The sequence below is a fragment of the Macaca thibetana genome, chromosome 14 (assembly GCF_024542745.1).
Source record: "Macaca thibetana thibetana isolate TM-01 chromosome 14, ASM2454274v1, whole genome shotgun sequence".
NCBI classification, from domain to species: Eukaryota; Metazoa; Chordata; class Mammalia; order Primates; family Cercopithecidae; genus Macaca; species Macaca thibetana.
Genome location: NC_065591.1, coordinates 423,339 through 441,008, shown reverse-complemented (window position 1 = coordinate 441,008; position 17,670 = coordinate 423,339). Strand labels below are relative to the sequence as shown.

Sequence of the window (17,670 nt, the reverse complement as noted above, 5' to 3'; positions counted from 1 at the left end):
ACCAGGACACATCCCACCCTCTGGCTGGCCAGCCCCACAGCCTCCTGTCTGGCTGTTTTCTTTTTTGTTTTGATGTATTACCTGCATTTCTGTGAGTAGCCGCAGAATGTTTTTTGGGGAAAGATGGAGGTGTAAATGGGTATAACAGGAAGGCCTGCAGGTGTCAATGGTCCGCAGGACTGAACCGCGCTGCTGAGGGTGGTGAGCTCAGCTCCAGGTGCTGGGACTCAGACTTCACAGAGGGAGGAGGTTCTGCGTCCCTCCTGCCCCTGGCCCACCTCGCACGCAGCAGGGCACGTGTGCCAGTCCCAAGCGCCCCTTACCCCGCATCGCAGCCATCACAGAGCAAGAGCCTGTCCTCGCGGTCACTCCTGCCGCACACCTCACAGAAGGTGGGGTCCTCCTCCTCTTCCTCACTTGCTTTGGTGTTCTCCACTGGGATCTAGGACAGAACCAGCGGTCACACACCACATGGGACCCAGACTCCCCACGGTCAATTCCCATCACGATACACAGTTAATCCAGAATCGATCGATCGGCTTCAGATTCCTAAGTGGGCTCCACAGGCCCAGAGGGTCACCCTGACGTGCACACAAGAATTTTTATGTTTTCTACCATCTCAGGGTGGTGATCTAAGAGGAAAATATTCAACAGAAAGCAAAGTATGATGCATGGAAAGGAGCGGGTAAGCCCTGTGGCCCCTAAGTGGAGTCATCAAGCAAGGCAAGGCAGCAGCTGCCGGACTGCCACGTAAGAGCAAGGTCTGCCTCTTAAAAAAAAAAAAAAAAAAAAGCGAGGTGTGGTGGCTCACGCCTGTAATCCCAGCACTTCAGGAGGCCAAGGTGGGCAGATCACGAGGTCAGGAGATTGAGACCATCCTGACTAACATGTGAAACCCCGTCTCTACTTAAAAAAGAAAAAAAAGTTAGCTGGGCGTGGTGGTGGCAGGCACCTGTAGTCCCAGCTACTTGGGAGGCTGAGGCAGGAGAATGGCGTGAACCTGCAGTGAGCCAAGACTGTGCCACTGCACTCCAGCCTGGGCAACAGAGCAAGATTTGGTCTCCAAAAAAAAAATCTGGGCACAGTGGCTCACGCCTGTAATCCCAGCACTTTGGGAGGCTGAGGCAGGAGGACGGCTTGAGCCTAGAGTTCGAGACCCACCTGGACAACACAGTGAGACCTCGTCTCCACTTAAACAAAAAAAAAATAGCCAGGTGTGGTGGTGAACGCCTGTGGACCCAGCTACTCAGGAGGCTGAGGCAGGAGAGGATGGCTTGAACCCAGGAGGCTGAGGCTGTAATAAGCTGTGATTGTGCCACTGCGCCCCAGCCTGGGTGAAAGAGCAAGACGGTGTCTCAAAAACAAAATAAAGAGCTCTGAGCAGACGGGCCAGAGAGCCGCTCCCCGATGTGATGGGTATAGGGCTGGGGTCGAAGGGACATCCCAGGAGCTGGCAACATCTCTGCCTCTCACCCCCAACCCGGACCCCAAACCCCCCAGACAGGGCACAACTCAAGCTCCAGGTTTCCTGCTCAGGGCCACAAGGGGCACTTGAGTTGACTGCTATGAAGCATTTAACCAACACTCATTTCAGGAGAGCAAGCCCACTTTGGAAAGCACGCTGTCCCACAGGGCAGGGACGTGAGCACGCCTGGGGTCTCCACAGCAGCATCCACACTCACCTTCCTTAAGATTTTACCACCAAATTGAGCTCGAATACAAATGCTCTTAAAGAGAGTTCGATCAACTGGACAGGAATTGGCATTCTGTGAGAAATAGAAACGGGATGAGAATCTTATAAATCACTTTCACTTAAAGGTCAAAAAATTCTTTTACATTAAAAATCAAGGCCGGGCGCGGTGGCTCAAGCCTGTAATCCCAGCACTTTGGGAGGCCGAGATGGGCGGATCACGAGGTCAGGAGATCGTGACCATCCTGGCTAACACAGTGAAACCCCGTCTCTACTAAAAATACAAAAAAAACTTAGCCGGGCGAGGTGGCAGGCGCCTGTAGTCCCAGCTACTCGGGAGGCTGAGGCAGGAGAATGGCGTAAACCCGGGAGGCGGAGCTTGCAGTGAGCTGAGATCCGGCCACTGCACTCCAGCCTGGGTGACAGAGCGAGACTCCATCTCAAAAAAAAAAAAAAAATCAAGTATCTCCGTGCCTCCGTGTGCCAGGTCCTCCACTAAGCTGCTGGCAACATGGCAGTGAAGGGACCACAGCGAGCCTTGCCTCCCTGCAGAGCTGCCAGCCCTGACAGGGGGAGGGAAGAGCAGCTCCATGAATGCGAAGCATCTGGTGACAATAAAGGGAGGACGGGGAGGCAGGGGGGCGGCATCGTGCACAGGCCCCTCTGCGGTGAGCCCTGTTCAAATCTTCTGCCAACTTTTCCAAAAGATTGTTGGACATTCACTAGTAAATTTTTAGAATTTCTTTTAATAGGCCGGGAGCAGGGGCTCACGCCCGTAATCCCAGCACTTTGGGAGGCTGAGGCAGGCGGATCACCTGAGGTCGGGAATTCGAGACCAGCTTCACCAACACGGAGAAACCCCATCTCTACTAAAAACACAAAATTAGCCAGGCGTGGTGGTGCATGCCTGTAACCCCAGCTACTCAGGAGGCTGAGTCAGGAGAATCGCTTGAACCCTGGAGACGGAGGTTGCAGTGAGCCAAGATGGCGCCATTGCACTTCAGCCTGGGCAACAAGAGCCAAACTCCATCTCAAAAAAAATTTCTTTTCATAGTGTGGATAACAGTCAGGTATGCGTGGCAAACATTTTTTTGCCTTTATTAATAGTGTTCTGAACCACATAAGATCTTTAAATTAATTTTACACCATACATAAGAAAACACTGATTTTAACTGAATAATTCAATGGGCCCTGACAAATGCATGTCCTGCAGAGTCCCCACCCTGGTCTTCGGGCCCTTCCCTCTCCCACCTGGCTGTTTCTTCCTGTTGTCTCGGGTGTGTCAGGTACGTCTTCCCTGGGGTTTCTCAGGAGTGGAGTCACGGCATGGACTCCTGCTCACGGCATTCTGCCCTCCCTAGCACTGCAGAGACGCCACCACACAAACGGCTCATGTGTCCCTTCCCCCGTGGTGCACATCGACGGACGTGTCTTTGTGTGGGTGCACTTCTGTTTCTCTCGGGTAAACACCCATGAATACATGTGCCTTTGAGGTTGTGCGTGTGACATCCCCCCTCTGGAGTCTGGGGCGCCATCCTCCCCAGCAGCACCTCCCGTGGTGGGACTGGGGTTCCCAGAGGAGCCCTGCTGCGGAGCCCCGCACACTCACTGCCCGTGTGCAGACATTCTCTCAGGCTAGGCCCCGCATGCTCAGAGCCTGTTTGCAGATGTTCTCTCAGATTGTTTAGGAAATCCTTCCCCTTTCTTATCACAGAGCTGCCCGTGCTTTCCTTTCCAAGTTTCAGTTTTGCTTTCTAATTCAAAATCTTGAATCCATCCAGCATCGTGTGTGTGCTGTGAGCAGCCCCCACCTGATTGGTCCCCCAGGCACTGCCTGTCTCCCCAAGTATGTCCAGGTCTCTTTCAGGGCCCCTGCAAAACCCTAGGACTGGTTTTCATTCCTGGACTCATGCCAGTTCAATCACTGTAGTTTTATAAACCGTAATATCCAGTAGGCAATTTCTCCCCTTTTCAAAGCTATCTTGGCAATTCTTGGTGCCTTCCTGTCCTCATGTGCTGATTTCACAACACATCAAGCGCTCTGAACTCCTGCTGGGACGGACGGAATCAGCATCCCGCCCTCCCTATGGAGTAAGACGTCTTGAAAGGGAAGGGGCCTTGCTTCCTTCAATCACAGCTGTGTTGGAAAAGCTCTTTAAATGTCTTAAACATCTTTATGACTTATTTCTAAATACAATGTTTAATCTTTATTAACCTTGTATCCAGCAATCTTGCTAAGCAGTATTCTAACAGTTTATTTGTAAGATTTCTTATTTTTTTTTGAGACAGAGTCTCCCTCTGTTGCCCAGGCTGGAGTGCAGTGGTACAATCTCAGCTCACTGCAACCTCCACCTCCCAGGTTCAAGCGATTCTCCTGCCTCAGCCTCTCAAGTAGCCGGGATTACAGGCATGTGGTACCATGCCCAGCTAATTTTTGTATTTTTAGTAGAGATGGGTTTCACCATGTTGGCCAGGATGGTCTCAATCTCTTGACCTCATGATCCAGCCACCTCGGCCTCCCAAAGTGCTGGGATTACATGCATGAGCCACTGTGCTCGGACTCATTTGTAAGATTTCTATACTGACAAACTTATTTGTAAATGCCCTCCCTCTCCTGCCCAATACTTATCTAATAAATGCCAGACAGAAAATACACAGCAAACACCATATCTTGTTCCTCAATTTAAATGAAAGCTTCACTTACCAAAAGAAAAATCTACAAAAAAATAAATGAAAAAAAGTGGCCGGGTGCAGTGGCTCACACCTGTAATCCCAACACTTTGGGAGGCTGAGGTGGGCGGATCACCTGAGGTCGGGAGTTCAAGACCAGCCTGACGAACATGGTGAAACCCTGTCTCTACTAAAAATACAAAATTACCCTGGCGTGGTAGCAGGTGCTTGTAGTCCCCGCTACTCGGAAGGCTGAGGCAGGAGAATCACTTGAACCCGGAAGGTGGAGGCTGCAGTGAGCCGAGATCGCACCACTGCACTCCAGCCTAGGCAACAAGAGCAAAACCCTCCCCCCCCAAAAAAAAGAAAAATCTGAGCCTAAATCTACTGTGGGCTGTGGACTCACCACAACAGAACAGGACTAGAAAGTACCAGAGCCAGACTTCGGGTGATGTCACAGCCTGCCCCCACCAGCAGCATTAGTAATGTCTGGGTCCTGCTTCAAACTAAGCATACGGGCAGTTTTCAGCTACTCGGGGAGACAGAACAGGAAGACCCAGTCACTGGGAATCCTGGGTGAGGTCATGGTCCTGAGAAGAGTCGGGGACAGCACGGGCTGCCGGTGCACCCGCAGGGAGGGGAGAGAGTCGAGAGGTGGCAGTGTCAGAGCTGAGCCCTGAGTACAGAGGTCAGGGACTCATCAGTCATCCTCGGACTGCAAGTTCTACTTTTTTGACATTTTTCACAATCAAGTATTCAGAAAGGGCGGGGGGAGCTGATTGCTTCTAAAGGTTCATTTTGAAATATAAAATACACTGCATGGGCCGGGCGCGGTGGCTCAAGCCTGTAATCCCAGCACTTTGGGAGGCCGAGACGGGCGGATCACGAGGTCAGGAGATCGAGACCATCCTGGCTAACCCGGTGAAACCCCGTCTCTACTAAAAAAAGTACAAAAAACCAGCCGGGCAAGGTGGCGGGCGCCTGTAGTCCCAGCTACTCGGGAGGCTGAGGCAGGAGAATGGCGTAAACCCGGGAGGCGGAGCTTGTAGTGAGCTGAGATCTGGCCACTGCACTCCAGCCTGGGCGACAGAGCGAGACTCCGTCTCAAAAAAAAAAAAAAAAAAAAAAAATACACTGCATGTTTACAGTAAACTCTCTTCACCTGTTTTAAGGACAGTCCCTTTTGATGCCGGTTATTGTGACTGAGTGCTGTATCCTACCGATGTTTTCTTTTTCCTTTTTTTTTTTGAGACAGAGTCTCGCTCTGTCGCCCAGGCTGGAGTGCAGTGGCCGGATCTCAGCTCACTGCAAACTCCACCTCCCGGGTTTACGCCATTCTCCTGCCTCAGCCTCCCGAGTAGCTGGGACTATAGGCGCCCGCCACCTTGCCCAGCTAGTTTTTTGTACTTTTTCAGTAGAGACGGGGTTTCACCGTGTTAGCCAGGATAGTCTCGATCTGACCTCGTGATCTGCCCGTCTCGGCCTCCCAAAGTGCTGGGATTACAGGCTTGAGCCACCACGCCCGGCCACTACAGGTGTTTTCTGTATCAACTGAGAGAACCACCTGTCAAGGCAGCAAACCGCCCAAGCACCACAGCACACCTGCCTCTGGCTGGCAGGCTGAGATGGCCCCTAAGTCATCCAGGGTTTCTGCAGCTGGTCCCGAGAGATCCACAGCCGTCCTCTCTCCTGCCACTGACCGATACACCACAAACGCCTCACATGAGCTCACCCACACTCCCAAGAGCCATGATGCTCACAAAGCAAAGGCCAAGCCAGACTCAATCCTGTGGCTCCGGGGTCAGCCGCAGAGCAGAGAGCTAGAACCTCGCAAGAGGCTGACCACAGGCTGGGTCACCTATAAACAGGGAGGCTATCCTGAAGGGAGGAAGAACCCAACCAGAGGTGAACTCACCTTGGACCATTCGACAATGCAGTCCAGGCAGAAGTAATGGGCACAGTTCTCTGGCGTCCCCACGGCCTGGTCTCTGAATGTGTTGAGACAGATCGGGCAGCTCTCCGCATCATCATCAGAATTAAAAGAGCCAGCAGCTTCCAGTTTCCCCTGAGTACCCGCTACCTCCAGCAACGTCTCCCCATCGTCTTCAGAATCCTCAGAACCTGGAGAGAGAGGAAATGTTCCAACTGGTGCAAGCAGGACTGGCAGCGCGAACTGCGGCACTGGAGGCAAGCAGGCCAGGCTGCACTCCGGACACCAGGTCTGCAACGCAGAGCCCGCCTCCCCAGGGGCTCACATCCTGCCACTTATCTCTACGTGCACGCTCAGCACATCCACAACCCCAGGAGCCCTTCCCCGCACCTAACCTGAAGCCTCGGGCGCCCTGCACCGAGGCGTGGGAAGTTGAGCATCCTGAGTGCCAGATCAGCTCCTCTTAAGCTGAGCCTGGGTCTGAGGCAGACCTCAAGAGGAGCGGCAACCCTGGGGCCCAGCACAGGTCCCAGAGATCATCAGGTTCATTTCGGAGCCTCCAAGCAAGCCCCTCAGTGCAACAGCCCCCTGACAGCAGCCCCCGTTTCCAACGCCCCCTTCTCAAAGCCTGAGGACCATGAACCATCTGCCTGCAGACGGGACCTCCTTCTGAGGTCGCCCGTTCCTCTTCCCTGTGGGAGGCAGAGCACAGGCTCCTAACTGAGCCACTGACCACAACCATTCTGGTCAATTTGGAGTGGTTCTGAGGCTACACCCTGACCAGCAGCAGGAAAATGCTCTGAGTTCAACATGGCAGAGCCCACATGTGCACTGCTCTTTTCTTCCTACCAAACTCCACTGAAACAACGCTAAAGGAAACAGAACACAAGTTCACATGGGAAGAGGAGCAGACTCGGTATGGGTGGCAGGTTCCTCCTCAGCCCCGAGACTCTCCCGGTTCCACACATATGGGCAGGACCCTGCCAGCACTGGGGCATCACTCCCAGGACCCTGCTGTTACCCGGCAAAGGGAAAGGCACACCCAGAACAGGAATTTACACTGTTGAGGAGGCTGGGAGAAGTGAGAGCTGCGAGGGAGGCAGCAGAAGAGTTTTAAGTTTTCATCTTTCATGTTAAGAGTTGAAGAACTACTGGCTGGGCGCAGTGGCTCACGCCTGTAATCCCAGCACTTTGGGAGACCGAGGCAGGCGGATCACGAGGTCAGGAGATCGAGATCATCCTGGCTGACACGGTGAAACGCCGTCTCTACTAAAAATACAAAAAATTGCCGGGCATGGTGGCTCAAGCCTGTAATCCCAGCACTTTGTGAGGCCAAGGAGGGTAGACCGCGAGGTCAGGGGCTTGAGACCAGCCTGGCCAACATGGCAAGACCCATCTCTACAAAAAATACAAAAATAGCCGGGTGTGGTGGTGTGTGCCTGTAATCCCAGCTACTCGGGAGGCTGAGGCAGGAGAATCGCTTGAACCTGGGGAGCGGAGGTTGCAGTGAGCCTAGACGGTGCCATCGCACTCCAACCTGGGTGACAAAGACTCCATCTCAAAAATAAACAAATAAATAATAAAAATACAAAAAATCAGCTGGGCATGGTGGCGGCACCTGTAGTCCCAGCTACTCGGGAGGCTGAGGCAAGAAAATGGCGTGAACCTGGAAGGCGGAGCTTGCAGTGAGCTGAGATCGCGCCACTGCACTCCAGCCTGGGCAACAGAGCGAGACTCCATCTCAAAAAGAAAAAAAGAGTTGAAGAGCTACTACCTCAAGCTGGAGAGGGCAGTGTAACAAGTGATTTCCAGCAGGAAACACCAGGGTGGGAAAAGCAACGAGAACGAAAGTTCCTGGGCCCAGCGACGTGGGCCTTGCCCGTGGAATAACTCCCTCCTCAACATGTTTCCCACCAGTTAGGGATCCACTGGCTACTTCTTCATGATTAAAAAACAGTCCTGGCCAGGCGTAGTGGCTCACGCATGTCATCCCAGCACTTTGGGAGGCCAAGGCAGGCAGATCACCTGAGGTCAGGAGTTCGAGACCAGCCTGGTCAACATGGTGAAACCCCGTCTCTAATAAAAACAAAAAAATTACCCAGGCGTGCTGACATGCACCTGTAATCCGAGCTACTTGAGAGGCTGAGGCAGGAGAACTGCTTGAACCTGGGAGGTGGAGGCTGCAGTGAGCCCAGATTGCGCCACTACACTCCAGCCTGGGCAACAAGCGCGAAATTCGGTCTCAAAAAAAAAAAAAAAAAAAAAAAAAAAAGGACCGGGCGCGGTGGCTCAAGCCTGTAATCCCAGCACTTTGGGAGGCCGAGACAGGTGGATCATGAGGTCCGGAGATCGAGACCATCCTGGCTAACATGGTGAAACCCCGTCTCTACTAAAAAATACAAAAAAAGAAACTAGCCGGGCGAGGTGGCGGCGCCTGTAGTCCCAGCTACTCGGGAGGCTGAGGCAGGAGAATGGCATGAACCCAGGAGGCAGAGCTTGCAGTGAGCTGAGATCTGGCCACTGCACTCCAGCCCTGGAGACAGAGCGAGACTCCGTCTCAAAAAAAAAAAAAAAAAAAAAAAAAAAAAAAAAAAAAAAAAGTTCCTGGAGGAATAAAGAGGGGAGGGGTGTTCACTAAAGTTCTGCAGACACTGGCTACACCAACACCTCTCCGGTGCCTTCCCATCCCTTTCCTTCAGGGCGCTCAGCCCTCGGGCTCCAGGCCTCTGTAAACCTTCTGTCTCTTCACAGCCCCCAGCCCTGGCCTCCCTGCTGCCCCTGCCCAGCCACCTCCTCCTGCCCCTCAGGTGGCAGCTTGTATTCTCCAGAAGCCTGTCCCCACCCCAGGTCCACGGAGCCTGTCCCTTTCCCAGACGCCCCACAGCTCTCAGTGTCTATGACCCTGTCCCCCAGCTGCTGCTTGACGCGCTGTGTTTGCTGCTAGAAAGTGAGCGCAGACACGGTGGGGGCACTGCTGAGGCTCCTGTCACCCTCACTCCAGCCCGCAGCCCAGAGTCGCTGGCATCCAATGTGCCCTCAGGATCTCAAGGACAGAGAGTCACCCTGACGGCCCATGCTTTCAGCCCTGGCAATGCCAGAATCCGTGCGCAGACCTGCTACAGACGAACCAGAGCCCTAACCCAGCGCTGGGAGTAAGCAGGGGAGCCCCCTTGGGACCTGCAGACCCAGCAGACCCACAAGAGCACGTCGCGTGCAGAGCTAAACATCGAACTCTGGAAGGACACGGCCAACACACACTGGCTCAGGCCATGAGCGCCATTCCCTCACCAACAGTCTCAAACAGAAGGGTTACCTTTCCGGAACATTCTAACCCTGATAACCACAGGGTTATCCTGAAAGACTGTGACACACAGATCACAGTAGCCACTTGAGGACCACGGATTTTCCAGCCCAAGGGTGATGTCAGTGGAAAGGCAAAATTCTGAGGCTGAGCTCAGCCTCCCTCTGAGGATGCCACCACAGTAGAGCCGGGGCAGGGTTGGGGCAGGGCCGGGGCAAGGTCGGGGCAGGGCAGGGGCAGGACCGGGGCAGGGTTGGGGCAAGGCCACCTCCTTGGTGGCCTCACAGACTACGCACCACGGAGGGTGACAGCAACGGGCACAGGGAAGGAGGTACCACCAGTGCACCCCACAGACTTGTCTCCCCTTTGTTTTGTTTGAGACAGCGTCTCGCTCCATCACCCAGGCTGGAATGTAGCCTCAACTTCCTGGGCTCCAGGGTCCTCCCACCTCAGCCTCCTGCGTAGCTGAGACCATAGGCCTGGGCCACCACACCCAGCCCAGACCTGCCCTTTAAAGCACTGTTCTCCGAAAAGAATTTCAAGGGTACATACAATCATCAACCAATCGTAAGTGAGCTAATTTTTTTTTTTTTTTTTTTTTTGAGACAGAGTTTCGTTCTGTTGCCCAGGCTGGAGTGTGGTGGCACGATCACAGCTCACTGCAGCCTGGACCTCTTGGGCTCAAGTGATCCTCCAACCTCAGCCTCCTGAATAGTGGGGATTACAGGCACACACCACTGTGCCCAGCTAATTTTTGTGGGGCGTTTTTTTTTTTTTTTTTTTCTTTGAGACAGAGTCTCGTTCTGTTGCCCAGGCTAGAGTGCAGTGGCGCGATCTTGGCTCACTGCAAGCTCCACCTCCCGGGTTCACGCCATTCTCCTGCCTCAGCCTCCCAAGTAGCTGGGACTACAGGTGCCCGCCATCACGCCCGGTTTTTTGTATTTTTAGTAGAGACGGGATTTCACCGTGTGAGCCAGGATGGTCTTAATCTCCTGACCTCGTGATCTGCCCGCCTTAGCCTCCCAAAGTGCTGGGATTACAGGCGTGAGCCACCGCGCCCAGCCAATTTTTTTGTATTTTTAGTAGAGACGGGGTTTTACCATGTTAGGCAGGATGGTCTCGATCTCCTGACCTCGTGATCTGCCCACCTTGGCCTCCCAAAGTGCTGGGATTACAGGCATGAGCCCCTGCTCCTGGTCAATTTTTGTATTTTTTGTAGAGATGAGGTCTTGCTATGTTGTCCAGGCTGGTCTTGAACTCCTGAGCTCAAGCAATCCACCTGCTTCACGTTCCCAAAGTGCTGGGCTTACAGGCGTGAGCACCGTGCCTAGCCAGCCAGAATTTCTCTTTCTTCCTTTGAGATGGAATCTTACTCTATCGCTCAGGCTGGAGTGCAATGGCACAATCTCTACTCACTGCAACCTCTGCCTCCCAGGTTCAAGCCATTCTCCTGCCTCATCCTCCCGAGCAGCTGGGATTACAGGTGTGTGCCACCACACCAGGCTAATTTTCTGTGTTTTTAGCAGAGATGGGGTTTCACCATGTTGGCCAGGCTGGTCTCGAACTCCTAACCTCAGGTGATCCACCTGCCTTGGCCTCCTGAAGTGCTGGGATTACAGGCCTGAGCCACTGCGCCTGGCCTGAATTTCTTTTTTTTGTTTGTTTGTTTTTTTTGTTTTTTTTTTTTGTTTTTTGAGACGGAGTCTCGCTCTGTCGCCCAGGCTGGAGTGCAGTGGCGCGATCTCGGCTCACTGCAAGCTCCGCCTCCTGGGTTTACGCCATTCTCCTGCCTCAGCCTCCTGAGTAGCTGGGACTACAGGCGCCCGCCACCGCGCCCGGCTAATTTTTTGTATTTTTAGTAGAGACGGGGTTTCACCGTGGTCTCGATCTCCTGACCTTGTGATCCGCCCGCCTCGGCCTCCCAAAGGGCTGGGATTACAGGCGTGAGCCACCGCGCCCGGCCTTAAATGTATTTTTTTAATATAGAATTTCTTAATAAAATCATAAAATCGCACAATGCATCTGTCAGTTATTAGGAGTTCTGTTCAGATGACAGTATGAACCACAAGCGGGTCAGGAGGTCCCCAGTCATGGCAAACCCCGGGTCACGCTAAACCCATCCTGTACCTAGGTGATGACGGCATGCCTTTGTCGGGGTGTGAGGGGCAGGCGGTTGCCAAGATCTTGCTGCTCCTTCCATGGGGAATTCCAGTTCGGTTACATTCTCTCCAAAAACATCACAGATGATGTTGTTCAGTGTTCTTAGACATTTTAATTTTTTGCCCTCAACAGAGAAGAGACCTACTACGTTGTCAAACTGAACTTCAAAATGAAGGACCACAGCCGGGCACGGTGGCTCACACCTGGAATCCCAGCACTGGGAGACTGAGGCGGGCGGATCACGAGGTCAGGAGTTCGAGATCAGCCTGGCCAACATGGTGAAATCCCGTCTCTACTAAAAATACAAAAATTAGTCAGGCGTGGTGGCAGGCGCCCGTAATCCCGGCTCCTCGGGAAGCTGAGGCAGGAGAACTGCTTGAGCCCAAGAGGCGGAAGTTGCAGTGAGCTGAGATTGAACCACTGCACTCCAGCCTAGGCAACAGAGCAAGACACCGTCTCAAAAAAACAAACAAACAAAAAAACGCTGGGTGCGGTGGCTCACACCTGTATTCCCAGCACTTTAGGAGGCCAAGGCAGGCGGATCACAAGGTCAGCAGATCAAGACCATCCTGGCTAACGTGGTGAAACCCCATCTCTACTAAAAATACAAAAAATTAGCCAGGTGTGGTGGCGGGTACCTGTAGTCCCAGCTACTCGGAAGGCTGAGGCAGAAGAATGGCCTGAACTCGGGAGGCGGAGCTTGCAGTGGGCTGAGATCACACCACTGCACTCCAGCCTCGGTGACAGAGCAAAATTCCGTCTTAAAAAAAAAAAAAAAGACCACAAATAAAGTAAGCCGTCATTACAGCTGAAGACGAGACCTCACTGCAGATGACCATGGGGACGGGGCCAGCTGTGGTGAGGACAGCATTCTCACGGAGGATGTGTTATAAAAGGCTGCCCCCACCATGACAAGAGGAAACACAGAAGCCGGCGTGAACACCAGCTGTCTCACCAGATCTGTCTTCCAGGTCTTCCTCCTCAGACGCCCCCTCATCTTCTCCGTCTGTGCCATCTCCGTGCTCGCTGTCGCTGTCATCCCCGGAGTCCCCACTGCTGCCCTCGCTGCTTTCGTCTAGACAACAGGGTGAGACACAAGCCGCAGGGGCGTCAAGACCATGCAGCAGAGAGCAGGTAGCTTTGCACAGGCATAGAGGCATCAGGAGCACCTGCCAAACGGCTAACAGCTTTCCCAGGGCTGGCAAGGTGGGGGCACACGCAGGGAAAGGGAACATTCTTTCGTTCAACATTTGTGTTTTTGCATTAAAAATAAGACAAAAGAATACACTACTTCCACAATTTAAAATCAAAGGATAATTTTTTTTAGACTGAAAGTTGACAAGCGACACACACAGACGACCTCCACAGGAAAACACCAGGCACCCTGCTCCTCCTGGGGACGCCCCTACCCGGCACTGGGCAGCTCACCAAAGTCACCTGCCGGGTCCGCAAGGCCGACCTGTGGGTGTCCATCCGGCCCCGGGCTCCGGGCCACAAGCTCATCCAGGCTGTCGTCATCCATTGCTGCACATTGAGCTCAGCTCTGAAAGAAACCAGAGCCGGGAAACTTCGAAACTGTCCCAGGCTGCAAAGAGCCCTCTGAAGAGCGATGACCTCTCCCCACAGGCCGCATCCCAGTGTCACATCCACCGCCACAGCACGTGGAGGGTGAGCCCTAAGACATCACACACAGAACAACCCTCACCAGTAAGCCTTGCACACAATTCACATTTACAGAGCTACCTGAGAAGCCACATCCCAGCTGGCCACTGCACCCGGCCAGGAAAAAAAAAAAAATTGTTTTTAACTAAAAAAAAAAAAAAAAAAAAAGGCCGGGCGCGGTGGCTCACGCCTGTAATCCCAGCACTTTGGGAGGCCGAGGCGGGCGGATCACAAGGTCAGGAGATCGAGACCACGGTGAAACCCCGTCTCTACTAAAAATACAAAAAATTAGCCGGGCGCGGTTGTGGGCGCCTGTAGTCCCAGCTACTCGGGAGGCTGAGGCAGGAGAATGGCGTGAACCCGGGAGGCGGAGCTTGCAGTGAGCCGAGATGGCGCCACTGCACTCCAGCCTGGGCGACAGACCAAGACTCCGTCTCAAAAAAAAAAAAAAAAAAATAGGTCGGCCGGGTGCAGTGGCTCACACCTGTAACCCCAGCACTTTGAGAAGCCGAGGTGGGTGGATCACCTGAGGTCGGGAGTTTGAGACCAAGCCTGGTCAGCATGATGAAACCCTGTCTCTGCTAAAAATATAAAAATTAGCCGGGCGTAGTGGCAGGTGCCTGTAATCCCGGCTACTGGGGAAGCTGAGGCAGGAGAATCACTTGCACCTGGGAGGCAGAGGTTGCAGTGAGCTGAGATTGTGCTACTGCACTCCAGCCTGGGCAACAGAGCAAGACTCCATCTGAAAAAAAAAAGTAAAATTAGCTGGGTGTGGTGGTGGGCACCTATAATCCCAGCAACTCAGGAGGCTGAGGCAAAAGAATTGCTTGAACCCGGGAGGAGGGGGCTGCGGTGAGCTGAGATCGCACCACTGCACTTCAACCTGGGCAGTAAGAGTGAAACTCCATCTCAAAAAAAAAAAAAAAAAGGTCACTGACCAGTGAACTGCAACACTCCTGAGGAATCGCAACACCATATACAAACAAAATGGCCTCATCCTGAGCTGAGGCACAGCCGGGCTTTATCAGCTGGGCACAAGAGGGGGCTCGGTGACACACAGGGTGCTCTCCCTGCCAAGGCTGGCCAGTGTCGGGAGGCCCGGAGGCTCCTCTGACCGCACCCCAACCCCATCCACCAGGGTGTTGCTGAGTCCCCGGTGGTACCCAGAGCTGAGGAGGCAGAAGGCACAGAGGCCAGGCCCACCCCTCGGCTCCCAAAGCCACTTGCTCAAGGCACTAACCCATCAGCCAGGACCCCTGCCCTTCCCACTGTGCAAGGTCACTGTGAAGCTACACAGGACACCGTACAAAGCCTTGGGAAATCTAGCTGGACACGCTCCTCCTTCCACACCAGGGCCTCAAACTTTGGTCCCAGATAAGGAATGAGATGCGCGCACGTGGTTCATTTCTCATCAGTGCTATTCACCTTGTTTCCCAGGCGACCCTGGGAGGAAAGGTCTCTCGACTAGGAGAGTGAGCCAGGAATCCAGCGAGGCAGTGAAGCCGGCCCTGCAGCACTGTTTCCCCACCAGGTCCAAGCTCCATCCATGGTCAGACGAAAGCGCATCGCACAAGAGGCCAGGAAGTGGGGGGCCACAGCCAGGGGCCCTCGAGCTCAGGGCCTCCTCGCATTGGAGCTCAGCTCCTGCCACCACCGCGGGTTGCACATGTACCACAGCAACTGGGGAAAGGGGCTGTCACCGCCACTGCTGTCCGAACACCCCTGGACAACAATCCCTAATGGGGTTAAGGCTCAGAGAGCAGGACGGCCTCACTTCCCATCTGACAAGACCGTGCAAAACCCTAGATTCTTTTTTTTTTGAGATGGAGTCTTGCTCTGTCGCCCAGGTTGGAGTGCTGGAGTGCAGTGGCAAGATCTCGGCTCACTGCAAGCTCCGCCTCCCAGGTTCACGCCATTCTCCTGCCTCAGCCTCCCGAGTAGCTGGGACCACAGGCGCCCGCCACTGCGCCCGGCTAATTTTTTTTTGTATTTTTCAGTAGAGACGGGGTTTCACTGTGTTAGCCAGGATGGTCTCGATCTCCTGACCTCATGATCCACCCGCCTCGGCCTCCCAGAGTGCCGGGATTACAGGCATGAGCCACTGCACCCGGCCAACCCTAGATTCTAAGATGATGCCTTCTAAAATAGTGATGAATGTCAACTCCACCGAACTGTCAACTGCCATATGTGACTACCGCCTGGAAACAGCAATTGTGGAAGTGGTTTTGCCAAATCAGTAATTGACCTTTCTTCTACCTGCTGCCCTAAGGTGAAGACAACTGGCCATGATCCCCGCTCAAGGGAGTCTGCAGCCCTGCTGCTTGGTGGACCCAGCAACTCCACAGAGACGCCCTGCTTGTCCTGCGTCTGAATCCTAGAGACACCGGCTCTGAAAGACACACAAGGGCCACGGCCCATCCAGGAGGGTGACCCCTCTTCCATTCAGAGACACACAAGGGCCACGGCCCACACAGGAGGGTGACCCCTCTCCCATGGCGTGCACTGAGACCTAGAGTGGCCGTAGCTCTCAGGCCGCAGCTAAGAGGACCTTAACTCCCTGGCAATAGCTGTGACCACCCTAACAACGGACCCCACATCCTCCTGGGACGCCTGCTACAACACCTACCCTGCGCCCCTACGTTGTGCAGCACAAGGTGAATGCAGTCCCTGCCCTGGAGAAACATACCTGAAAGAGGGAGGCAGATTCTCTCACATGAATCTACCAGGGAGCACTTCAAGGAGACCACCTAAGAGACAACAGAGCAGGGCTGGGGGGAGTCCCAGGGTCCAACTACTCCGAGTGCAAAAATCCTCACTCTGATGATGTATTTCACACAGAAAGTAAAAAATGTGAATCGGGCCAGGCGCGGGGGCTCACGCCTGTAATCCCAGCACTTTGGGAGGCAGAGGTGGGCGGATCACGAGGTCAGGAGATGGAGACCATCCTGGCTAACACGGTGAAACCCTGTCTCTACTAAAAATACAAAAGACTAGCCGGGCGCTGTGGCAGGTGCCTGTAGTCCCAGCTACTCAGGAGGCTGAGGCAGGAGAATGGCATGAACCCGGGAGGTGGAGCTTGCAGTGAGTGGAGATCATACCACTGCACTCCAGCCTGGGCGACACAGCGAGACTCCCGTCTCAAAAAAAAAAAGTGAATCGGCAGCCGGGCGCGGTGGCTCATGCCTGTCATCCTAACACTTTCGGAGGCCAAGACGGGCAGATTGCCTGAGCTCAGGACTTCGAGACCAGCCTAGGCAACACAATGAAACCCCATCTCTACCAAAATACAAAAAATGAACTGGGCGTGGTGGCATGCGCCTGAGTCCCAGCCACTCGGGAGGCTGAGGCAGGAGAATTGCTTAAACCTGGCAGGCAGAGGTTGCAGTGAGCTGAGATCGTGCCACTACACTCCAGCCTGGGTGACAGAGCGAGACTCTGTCTCCTTAAAAAAAAAAAAAAAAAAAAAAAGTGAATTAGCCGGGTGCGGTGGCTCACGCCTGTAACCCAAGCACTTTGGGAGGCCGAGGCAGGCAGATCACTTGAGCCTGCGAGTTAGGAGACCAGCCTGGGCAACATGGCGAAACCCTGTCTCTACAAAAAAATTTAAAAACCAGCTAGGTGTGGTGGAAACCGCCTGTAGTCTCAGCTACTTGGGAGTCTGAGGTGCAAAGATCACTTCACTCCAGGAGGTTGAGGCTGCAGTGAGCCATAATATGTGAACAAATAGCTCCTGGCTTCTCCCTTGATGCACTGAGATTGAGGACCACCTCCAAGGGTTAGGAAGGGCGACAGGCAATGGCTGGGCCTGCCCCAGGGCTGCCAGAAGAGACCAGTGAGGCCATGTGGGGTTTGGCACATAGGAGCTCGCCAGAAATACCAGCTCAGGAAAGAGGCTGAACTCTGCGAGTCCGTGTACCTGTGGGGCTAAGTCCTGAGGCCTTTGAACTTTACCACAGCTGGTGAGGGAAGCCTCCATGGGCCTCTTACAATCCTCCACCACAGCAGCAGGAAGGTTCAGGTTATGTGAGGCTGAACAACATCCTTTCCTGGGTATCCCACAACAGTAACTAGTGCCAAAGACGAGAAAATAACCCAGGAAGTCTCTGCAGATACCCTCCAGCACAACTACCAGAAACAAGACATTTTGGGACCACCAAGAACCCTGCAGTCAGGATGCGGGTTAATGGGAACCCCTAGTTTAGGACCTCCTGGTTGCACCAGCAGCCCCAACTCCACATCTTCCCTTCCCCATATCCA

At 53.8% G+C, this 17,670-nt stretch overlaps 1 protein-coding gene across 7 annotated transcripts in view; it reads right to left on the bottom strand.

Moving 5' to 3' along the window:
* Positions 1-17,670, bottom strand: part of PHRF1 (PHD and ring finger domains 1) — a 63,046-nt gene that overhangs the window by 20,055 nt on the left and 25,321 nt on the right. For 4 of the 7 annotated variants that reach the window (XM_050757840.1, XM_050757847.1, XM_050757841.1 and 1 more), the window contains exons 2-5: positions 12,707-13,294; positions 6,276-6,481; positions 1,683-1,766; positions 324-442 (exon numbers count right to left, since the gene is read on the bottom strand). In XM_050757840.1, the coding sequence (XP_050613797.1) occupies positions 324-442; positions 1,683-1,766; positions 6,276-6,481; positions 12,707-13,001 (704 nt within the window). In that variant the 5' untranslated portion in view covers positions 13,002-13,294. The remainder of the gene's footprint in view (positions 1-323; positions 443-1,682; positions 1,767-6,275; positions 6,482-12,706; positions 13,295-17,670) is intronic. The other 3 variants (XM_050757843.1, XM_050757844.1, XM_050757846.1) reach the window with 2 other exon arrangements.